At 46.7% G+C, this 10,417-nt stretch overlaps 2 protein-coding genes across 6 annotated transcripts in view; one reads left to right on the forward strand and one right to left on the reverse strand.

The window, feature by feature from the left end:
* FANCM (FA complementation group M) overlaps positions 1-5,074 on the reverse strand; it is a 544,761-nt gene extending 539,687 nt beyond the window's left edge. For all 5 annotated transcript variants that reach the window (XR_008747335.1, XM_055804735.1, XM_055804743.1 and 2 more), the window contains exons 1-4: positions 4,455-5,074; positions 3,596-3,768; positions 1,829-1,906; positions 990-1,148 (exon numbers count right to left, since the gene is read on the reverse strand). Coding sequence is in view for 4 of the 5 variants with exons in the window: in XM_055804735.1 (XP_055660710.1) it covers positions 990-1,148; positions 1,829-1,906; positions 3,596-3,768; positions 4,455-4,944 (900 nt within the window). In the remaining variant the exon portion in view is untranslated. The remainder of the gene's footprint in view (positions 1-989; positions 1,149-1,828; positions 1,907-3,595; positions 3,769-4,454) is intronic.
* Positions 5,075-5,134: 60 nt separating this feature from the next.
* FKBP3 (FKBP prolyl isomerase 3) lies at positions 5,135-10,016 on the forward strand. Its single transcript, XM_055804901.1, has 7 exons — positions 5,135-5,296; positions 5,376-5,477; positions 5,553-5,663; positions 5,999-6,134; positions 7,128-7,195; positions 8,807-8,904; positions 9,774-10,016. Exons 1-7 carry the CDS (start codon positions 5,183-5,185, stop codon positions 9,826-9,828), a joined length of 684 nt encoding a protein of 227 aa, XP_055660876.1. The 5' UTR covers positions 5,135-5,182; the 3' UTR covers positions 9,829-10,016.
* The last annotated feature ends 401 nt before the right edge of the window (positions 10,017-10,417 follow it).

Genomic DNA, 10,417 nt, shown 5'->3' on the forward strand with positions numbered 1-10,417 from the left:
AGTGATGCAAAATTATCTGTAAAATTCTTGGTAGCTTATCAGTGGAACTTCCTGATTTAAATACACTCTCAGGTTACCGGTTTGAAAAGAGCTGCTCTAATTCAATCTAGAAAATGAACGACCAAGTTTGCCTTCCAATGGTCTTCACATAAACTATACCAAAATCATTTAACTGAAAACATTCTCTAAGGCCAACAGTCTGATACTGACTTAATACTATTTTTTTTTAATGTCTCTAACCAAAAAAAAAAAACCCATGCATTTTGAACTTTTTGCAGTAGTATCTTATGTAATATCATTTGTCTACTGGTACCTCACAGAGAGCCAGTCAATGACAACTTAATGGTCTGTGTCAACAGTTCTGGCCCCTGCTACTCTGTCCTGTATTTGGACATTGCCTACTGGTAAAAAGGAAAAGAAAAAAGCTCTCAAGAGAAAAAAACAAAAACACCAAAACCACAACAACTATGAACAAACCCCAAAAAACAACCAACCAAAAGAAAAATCAAGGAGAACTAAGTATACTTACAGATCACTTAAAGCTCTAAAGAATACTCCCTATTAAGAGAAAACGTTTCAGTCAATATACAATTTTCATAAGGCTGGCAACAACCTGGACAACACAAGCATGGCCATTCCCAGCATCCTAATACTACTAAATTCAGGCAAATTTAGAAGCCCTTGGTTTAGGTCTCATGTCAGCTTGGCAATGACTCCTGAAAGAGGATAAGAAAACTAATTCAACTAAAGTTTTCCACCAGAGCTATTTAAGTAATTACACCAGTGTTACCTGGCAAAATGAAACTGCAGCTGCTGTAGTCAAAACCATGTTTTTTTCTTTGCCTTATACTCAAAGGTAAAGTTAATTGCCTAGAAAAGTGTTACTTTTATAAGATATTGCTAGTCTAGATAGAAATGTTAAAATAGGAAGGGAGATTATGTATTTAGTGACACTGTCCATTTAACAACAAAGAAATGGAACAACTCACCCGGATGTAAGCATTCTGAATTTCTACCAATTCTTCACCAAGTGGAACAACAATTTTTTCCACTTGTCGCTCATGAGAATAAGGCTGAATTTCTGGAGAATCTTCAGTACATAACTCGATGTGAGCAATGAGTAAGTTGGAAATAACTTGCTGCACAGCCTGTTAGAGAAGCCACAAAAAAAGACTATTTGCTTAACACTCCAACAGTGCAAGTCAGTATCACATGAAAGTAACTATTTTCATACTTTAGCAGGCCTTGAATATAATTGTAAGGAAAAGGCACCTACTAACTATAGATGAAAAATGAAAGACTCTCCACTTAAAGATCTCAAGTATTATACAAACAGCCCATATGGTAAGTTCATTAATACAAAAAGCATGCTATTGCACTGGGGCTGGAGCGACAGGACTCTCCCTTTGGCTTTAGGTGCACTATGAAATACCCAGTGAGAAGTAACCTGGAGCTAGCAGCTTAAGCTGAATTTTGATGTCCATCTACCTTAGACTGAAAACATAAGCCTTACTTATATTTACGCAAGTACACCACATGGAACAGAACACGAAACCCATTTTGCAGTGGGAGTATATTCTTTTTGGTTCAAGTAGGTTTGTATTCTCAAAAACTAGAAGGTATTAACTTCCTTTTAGAAAGATCAGGAAATACTAGTCTATAGCATGAAAAAGACAAACCCTTAACAACTAATGGATTGCAAAGAGATTCAGTTTTTATGCGGAATTCTAACAGACTTCAATATTCTGCACAGTGTTCAAACTGGCATTAAACATTAGCTTCTACTGAAACTTAAATTATTTCAGTTATGCAAGTAGTTGTAACTCACCTTTGTATCGCTGCCTGGTGTGGCACTTAGAGCCAAGATCCGAAATTGACTTGTATGTTTGCTTAGTTCCCTTACAACCTAAAACCAGGAAAATTTCCATTAATATCCTTAAAGGAGATTAACTGTATAAGCAAAGGAAAATACCCACTAAGTAGAAAAAGCTTAACAAAATATTCTAAAAAGAGTATATCCAAATTGAAATGGAAACCAGGAAGTGTTCAGTTTATAACCATTTTATGCAAGAACACTTAATCTCAATTAAGTATATTACCTCAGTCCCACTCAGCAGAAACACCTTGGTAAATTATGAAAGGATTTTTCACTGGATTTAACAGAAAAGATTAACAGCACATTAACTCAAGCAAGCTGGGAAAGAGTAAGTTTAAAGAACCATCCCCCCCCCCCAGAAAAAGTAAATCATGGATGATTAGTCCCATGAAGTCTGAACAGAGATTAGATGATAACCACCATGCCAACCAGCATTCAGTCGAGTCTTACTTGAAAATGTTGCATTAGCAATTGGGAAAATGGCTGAATATTCCTTAGACTTCCCATGTTCGCAACCCCTCTCCAAGACCAAAACTGGGACAAGCGCAACTGCTGCTGAACATTCAGGCAACAACCAAATTGCCTCCCTACTTCATTCTCCCAGAGTTGAACTCTGCCAGCTGTCAGTGAACTTCTGACCCACTTTGCAATGCGCAGAGAATAAGCGAACAGAGACTAAAGAGGAATTCCATTTGTGCTGATAGCTCTACTGAAAATCACCCAGAGGCACAGCCAAACCAGAGAACAAAGCGTGCCAATTTCACAGCCCTGGGGATGGACAAGGGGTGACAGAAGAGATTTCTCTCAGCTATAGCTGACGCAAAAGCTAATGAATGCAAGTCTTGGCTCTGTGTTACTGGGTGATTCGCTAATAGCAAAATATTTTAAGAAAATATTTTTATACAGAATTTTGAAATAAAGTAATGCATAAACTGAAGTCCTTTGAAAACAAAGTGGATATAGTTCTGATAAATGATAAAAGAAAACTGCGACACTGGCAAACCAACATACACTGTTTTAACTTGCCAAGCTACTGCCTCTTTTCCAGCATGCCAAGCCAGACAAACACCAAAGAACACCCACTTTCCTTTAAAGAGGCCTAGTAAGCAACTATACATAACTCCACATATATTTAATTTCTCCAGTATATAAAACTAACTTTCTATTAGGTCACCTATTACTATGAGATTAAGTCACAGTATGCAACAAAGTCTTTGCTAACCAATACAAACCCCTATTTTAAAAATTAAAATGAATTCAGAATTTCTAAAATAAAGAACTTTACCAAAAAAGCACACATTTTTTCTTGGGAAAAAAAAACCGAAAAATGCCTTCCCCCACTGAGGAGCTATTCCAACATAGCACAAACACACCGGAGTACACCTGCAAATACAAATATGTCTGAAAAACAGCATAGTGACTTTCTTTTTTGTTAGATTGCTCCAGTCAAAAACATCAGTTATAACAAAAATTGCAATTTTATTCATACAGTAGAAAAACTCTCACCTCACCTTACGAAGTTCTAATACAGGTATTACTTAAAAACAAGGCACTGACGACACAGAGGACTGTTTGATCTGTTTCAAACAAAGCTAAGGACCTAATGGAGAACCTTCCTCCAGCAGTGATGACAGTGACACTTTATTAAGACCCCGTTGAGTGATTCTGGGGGAGGTTTTTTGTAATCTTGAGACAAGAGTGGGGTGAATCCAGCATTACCTGACAGTAGGCGTGGTTTCCAAGGGCTTTGTGGGCTTCATCAATAACTAAACATTTAATCTCTACGGCAGGACATGTCCCACGAGAAAGATCATTGACCATTATTTGAGGCGTAAGGAAAAAGACTCTCTTGGTAGTCCACAGTTCTCTCCGACTGAGAGCTTGGGTTCCCCCTGGAAATTAAAGAAGTAACATTAGCAAACGGTTCTGCTGAGAACAAGCTGACCTGGCAGTGACAGCAGGAGGCCGACGGGGCTGGCAGGCACATACCAGCTTTGGCAAATAAGTGCCTTTTAAACTAGCGCACACCTTGACGCCTGTCCCATTTTCAGGAAAAAAAAAAAAAAAGTCAATGCAATGGCTAGGAAGATTTTTATTTTTTTTTTTGCATTAAAACACTAAATCCAGAACCGTGTAAAATAAGGCCAGAAAGCTCAAGCCACCGCCTAGGCACCCACACTTAAAAACAAGTTAGGGATTCAGTCATTAAGGCTACTACTGCAGTAAGCAATAAACTGCAGTTCGCAGGGTTTGCATATTTAAAGAAAGAAGAAGAAAAAAAAGCCATTATTCTTAGTGTTAAGTTTCACAGGCAGGGAGCTCTCTGTGCAGAGATCAGCAGCGCCGTGAGCCCCGCGGCTGGGCAGGGGAGCCCAGAACGCCGCCACCCTGACGGTGGTGACCTGGGGTTGCAGCGATTACAGAAGCTGGAGTTAACGCCTTAAAAACCTTCTTGTCCTAAAACCGGCCTTTTTCCGCCCTTCCCCCCCTCCCCCCCCACACGCACACTGTAGCGTTACACCTCGCTTGTCCTCGCCTCCAAGCCAAGCCCCGCGGTGCCGGCGGCTCCCGGCCCTACCTGTCATCTCGGCCATGTGCCGGGCCGGGATGCCCATGACGCGGACGCAGGCCTCCATCTGCTGAGCCACCAGCGGCTTGGTGGGGGCGAGGAAGAGCACCTTGCCGCCGGGGAACCAGCGGTAGAAGTTGTACATGACGACGGCGGCTACGAAGGTTTTGCCCAGCCCGGTGGGCAGGCAGACCAGCGTGTTGCCCAGCAGGGCGGCGCGGGCCATGCGCACCTGGTAGTCGCGCACCGGGTAGTTCGTGGGGTAGATCCAAATGGATCCCAACGCCGCGCAGAAGCCCTGTGCCGGGCCCGCCGCCGCCGCGCAGGAGCCCTCAGCCGGGCTCGGGCCCTCCGCCGCCGCCGCGGCTGCCGCCAACAGCAGGTCGTCGTCTGCTTCTTCTTCCTCTGCCGCCTCCTCCATCTTCCTCGCCCCCTCCGGCGCCTCCCCGCCCGCCGCCCGCCAAAGCTGAGGCAAAGTGCGCTGCCGCCCGCCGCTCATCCCCCCTCAGGGCGCCGCCGCGCCGCGCCGCTCCCGCCCGCCCTGCGGCACCGCCCGCCGCCCCGCACCGCCCTCCATTTTGTCCCAGCGCCGCCGCCGCCGCTTGAAAGCCCCGCGGGAGCCGCGGCTTTGGGGCGGTGCCGATCCCCGTCCCACCCCTCGTCCCGTGCGGCGGCTCCCGCGGGGCCGACGGGAAGGCTGGGCGGTGCGTGAGGGGGAGGCGGCGGCGGGCGGGAAAATGGCGGCGGCGGCGGCGGCTCCGGCACAGCCCTGGACGGCTGAGGAGCTGCGGAGCGAGGCGCTGCCCAAGAAGGATATCATCAAGTTCCTCCAGGAGCACGCAGCGCAGGCGGTGCGGGCGGGAAGGGCTGGCTCGGGGGGGGGGTGGGGGTGGCGGGGGTCCCGCCGCCGCTCACCGGCGTGTCTTGCAGTTCCTGGCGGAGTACAAGCTGCTGGGGCAGGTGAAGAACGTGGCGAAGACGGCGAATAAGGAGCAGCTCATCGCGGCCTACACGCAGCTTTTCCACACGCAGGTGCGGGGCCGGGGGTCGCGGGGTGGGGGCCGGGATCGGGCCGCCATTGACGGCCGCCCCTCCTCCTCCCCGCAGCGGTTCAAGGGCACGGACGGCGCGGACAAGGCGGCGGAGAAGGCGAAGCCCGCTAAGGCGGAGGAGGCCAAAGGGAAGGCGGCGGCGAAGCCCGAGGAGGCCGTGGAGGAGGTCGGTGGCACCCCGGCCTCGCGCTGCTGGCCGGTCGCGTCTTCAGAAGCCTGTGACAGCCGTGGGCCGGTGCTGGTACCGCGCCCGCACCTCGCGCGGCGTCTGTAGCGTGCGCAGGGCCCGTCACTAATGCATCCCCCAAAGCTTCAGCCTGCGCTGAAAGCTGCGACGCGGCTACATTTTCCCCAAGTATTGCAGCCCTGCAATAACACGTGAACGTGCTGTCCGCTAGCGCGCTCATTTGGTGCCTTGAACTAAGTGGTTGTTGGATCTCAAATGTAGCTGGGCTGAGGCTAGTTCGTGCAGCACTCATAACTCTGTTTTTAAAAACTTAGGGGCCACCAAAGTATACAAAGTCAATTTTAAAGAAGGGTGATAAAACCAACTTTCCGAAGAAAGGAGACACCGTTCATTGCTGGTATACGGGAAAGCTACAGGATGGAACTGTCTTCGATACCAATATTCAAACAAGTAAGGTCATGTATATACGTTTGGCATCTTGTTGCAAATGCACGTAGGGGAAATTAGCTGGACTCATTAAGCAGCCTTGGGAAGGCATTTGCTTCTGGAAGGTATGCATGGCGGGAGTCCTGACAAACTGCTTTTGCCATCGTCTGGTTGAGCTGACTGAGGGTGTCCCTGCAGCCTGCTCTGGAAACCTGATTTTCCGTGAGGTAATGCAGTATTTTAGGACTGGCTGGTGTCAAGTGACACTGCTGCGTCTTGCCAGACCTCACGTTCAGCATTCTCCGGGCCATAGATAATGTGAAATGAGGGGATTTAATCTGTGCTGAAATTGCTTTGGAGAAAGGATGGTTCCCGCTCTGGAAGCTTCCCTTATCTATGGAAGTTGAGCACCAACAGTGTAGTTAGCTTCTCTAGATGGACACCTCTTGGTGTACGTCTGTAATAAAACCTTAAACATGGAGGCACTGGAATGAGAGTGATGTGAAATAGTCTGGGGTACCACATCCACTGTGGAGAAGTCTGCTGCTATTTTTGTGACAGTTTCTCAATCAGAGAATTTGGGTGTATGAAATTCTGTAGTGCTAGAAATGCTTTTCCAGTAGTGATGCCTGACATTGAGAGGAACAGCAGGGCTGTCACTGGAATACTGTCTGTGAGTCGTTGTACTTGTTGTATGATGTGCATTCTGTGTTAACTATTTTCACTTTGCTAATGTGTTTACAACTTGTACTGTCAATTTTAGTAATTCAGAAATAAGTCTTTGAGGTCCACTGCATCAGTGTCTGAAAGATGCTGATCCACTTTAGCTCTTGGTGCAACATTTCACAACATTTTCAGTGTACAGCACTAAATTTTCCCCTAAAAATCTGATAGAGGGCTAAAAATAATATAAGAAAAGATACTTATATAGAGCATGATCATAATAGTAACTGTAGATGGAAGTGTGGTATGAGCTGGTGTCATGTTAAAGCAAATGAACATCAAACTGTCTTTCAGGTTCAAAGAAGAAAAAAGCAGCAAAACCTTTAAGTTTCAAAGTTGGCGTAGGAAAAGTAATCAGAGGTGTAAGTAAACCATTAATTACTCCCTCAGAATCCGAAAAGAGTTTTCGTTCCGCCAGATTTATGACTGGGGTGCAAATTTTGAGCTGCTGGTTTTATTCTGGTGGCAGTAAAAAGGCAAGTTGAAAGCATTTACATCCTGTGGATGTAATAATTATTCTCTATGGATGCGTGAATCCATCTGCAGTGTAATTCCTCTCATTAAGTGTGGAAAACAGTGTAACAACTACGTGTTCCTTGGGACAGGTGCAGCCTCTTGCGCCTGTCTGTCTAGTGCTTTGCACAGTAGACAAGGTTATCGGGTTCCTGGAGCTCCGTCGCTCATAGTATGCACTCTGTGCTTTAGTCTGTCAGAAGATTGTTTTCTCTCTTCAGCTTTTTTGTATTGGCCTTGGTGCCTCTTGGTGTGTAGATCGGTTCATCTGTTAACTCTGAGCGGGATGCTGAAACTCCAAATTCCCAGTGCTGCTGTGCACTGAACCAAGTTGCAGTTTTGATGCTGTTAACTCTTCTGCTGTGTCCAGTGCCGAGTGCTGAAGCAGCACAGGTAGAAGCTGTGCCAGGGGAGTATCTAGGTGGACTAAGAGCGCTAGGTAGAAGAATGATTCTGCACGCCCATCTGTTAGCTTACGTCTTGGAAGTCAGACCCTGCTGTGAACTTGGTGTGCCTGGGAGATACAGCTTGTGTGCAAAGCCAACGAGGTGCTTAACTCTTACCTCACTGCTGCTGAGCCAGTGCTGAAATTGGTGGCCAGCTGCGCAAAGTAGGAATGCAAGAAGGATCTTACGCTTACCTGACTTTAAAAATCAAAACAAACCCCACCCAGCATAATCTACCATGCTGCTGCTGTGCAGGAGAAAGGCCTTCAGCAGTGATGGGGTTGGGAATGGGATGGGGAAAGCATCCCTGGGCTTGTGGCCAGTACTGCAGAAGCAGCAGTTGCCTGGGTTTTTCTTTAGTCTCTTGGCGCAGCGCTGCTGCGCTTGTGTGGGTGCCAGGTAGCTTCCTTAAGCAGCTACAGGACAGAGCAGCAGCTGTTCTTTGTGGAATGTTGATACGGTGCTAAACGAATACTGGCTTTGGGCCACACGAGAGGGTCTTGAAGAGGGACAAGCACTGAAATAAAATTAGCCCTCGGGCATTAGCCTTAAACAAACACTAGTCCGTTGGTACTGCAGAATGGTGGGGAGACACGGGGCAGAGAGAGAAACCTCCTGGTAGCGTGTGTGCGGTGGTCCGCTGTGAAATGTGTTCTGAGACTGAATACTTAGAAACAAGCACGGTACTTTATTGGTTCCTGAGTATCATCACAACATCAAAGCACGATCTGCACTGTGAAGCACAGTCCAGGCTAACGTGGGAGCAGGGAACATTGGCCAAGGGGGAGTGTTTCCACAAAGAAAAGGGATCTGAAGCTACATCACAGCACCCGCTGGGGGGGGGGGGGGCAAGCCCGCTGGAGGGTGATGTGGTATTACACCAGCATCACAGGAGCAAATGGGAACAGCGTATGAAATGTACATTTTTTGAGGTGCTGGTTAGGCTGATGTGTTCTTTCCTTGTTTGAGTTCAGTTTGGTTTTTTTTGTGGGTGTGTGTGTTTTTTTTTTTTAGTGGGATGAAGCTCTCTTGACAATGAGTAAAGGAGAGAAGGCTCAACTGGAAATTGAACCTGAGTGGGCATACGGCAAGAAAGGGCAGCCGGATGCCAAGTATCCTTCCACAGCCACTTGCTCATTCAGTAACTGGAAGTGCTGGGGGGAACAAAGTGCTTTATGGGCAGGGGTATAGCAGGGGGGAGCGCTCACTGGTTACTTACAGCAGGCTTAGAACATTAACAGCATAGAAAAATTATGTGAACTTAGCGGATAGATGCAATTGCCCATTTGTCTTGAAGAAAAAAGAACTGCAGGGAGTACTGCGGTGGAGAACTTGCTACTTTCTGCCTGCATTTTTATTCTGGCTGCTTCCAAGCGCTTATTCTCGCAGCACCAACAGGGATGCTCAGCAGTGTGGTGGGAGGAGGGGTGACTGCGGGGACAGCAGTTAAACCTTGGCGAGAACCAGTTCCGGGATACAGCCAGAATATGGGATTGAGCGGTGACCCTGCAGAGCACCTTAGGCAGTTCTGTTTCTTTTTGACTTGTGCTTCAGGAGGGAGGATTGTTCTCTCTCACTGGACTCCTATGTCATGGTAATTTAAAGCACTGTCCAGACATTCTTCTTCCCTCTGTAGTGCAGCAGGACAGCCCATCCTCCTCCCAGAGGGAGAGCAGTGACTGTGTCCCAGAAATGGAGGCAGTTCAGGTAAGACAGACGCAGCTGCTCACCTCAGAGGAGTGGGAAGGATGAGAGGCAGGTGTATCCACAGAACTGGTACCAACTGCCTCCCGACAGCTCACATTAGGCAGCAGCTGTGGTTTTGCACTAAATCCAAGATGTTAAAATGGGCCAGTGAAATACAAAACTGCCACAGGAGGAATGGGAGAGCAGGTGGCGAGTCACTTAACACCGATTCGTCTGCTGGGGTGGGGTCTTGGCTTGGAGGGGTTTTTTAAGCTTCCTTAACATGTTTGAACAGGATTCCACCAAATGCAAAACTTTTCTTTGAAGTGGAATTGGTGGATATTGAATGAAATTAAGCATTTCCTTTGCTGCTGGGAATCCATTTATGATCAAGAAAGCTTCTGACAATGCAGTTTTGCTCTTGTAACTTCAGGATATAGTTACAACCGTGGCCTTGTACTGAAACCAAGTTTGTTTCCCTGCTCCCGACTGCTGTACAGTAACACACCACTAAAGAAAACATAGTTTATACATGCAAGTGACTTCACTTTTTCTGTGTATGCTCATCTCCAAGGTTCTTTCTTTTACTAGGGGGGAAGAATTGTCTACATCTCCAGCGAACACTTAAAGAACTAGCCCTATCCTGAAACTGCCCCAGCTGCTTTTATTATCCTTTGCAGTATCGAGCGATCTCTTTTATACTGGAGAGCATGTGCTGCACCCCTAGCTCAAGTCTCCAGCCAGGTACTTCCCTTTCAGCTTTATCTTCTGTGCAGCTGCTGAGTCTTACAGGAGCACTCACCCCACAATTTTATTTAACCTAAAATACTAGCAGAGGGGTAGAGAAGGAAAATTTACATTTATATTCTAAGCTTTGCTGAATTAGGGAAAAAAAATCCACCCCATTTCTCCTTTAAAGGTGTTTTATAGAAGTGTCAG

Source organism: Falco peregrinus, chromosome 1 (genome assembly GCF_023634155.1).
Source record: "Falco peregrinus isolate bFalPer1 chromosome 1, bFalPer1.pri, whole genome shotgun sequence".
Lineage (NCBI taxonomy): Eukaryota > Metazoa > Chordata > Aves > Falconiformes > Falconidae > Falco > Falco peregrinus.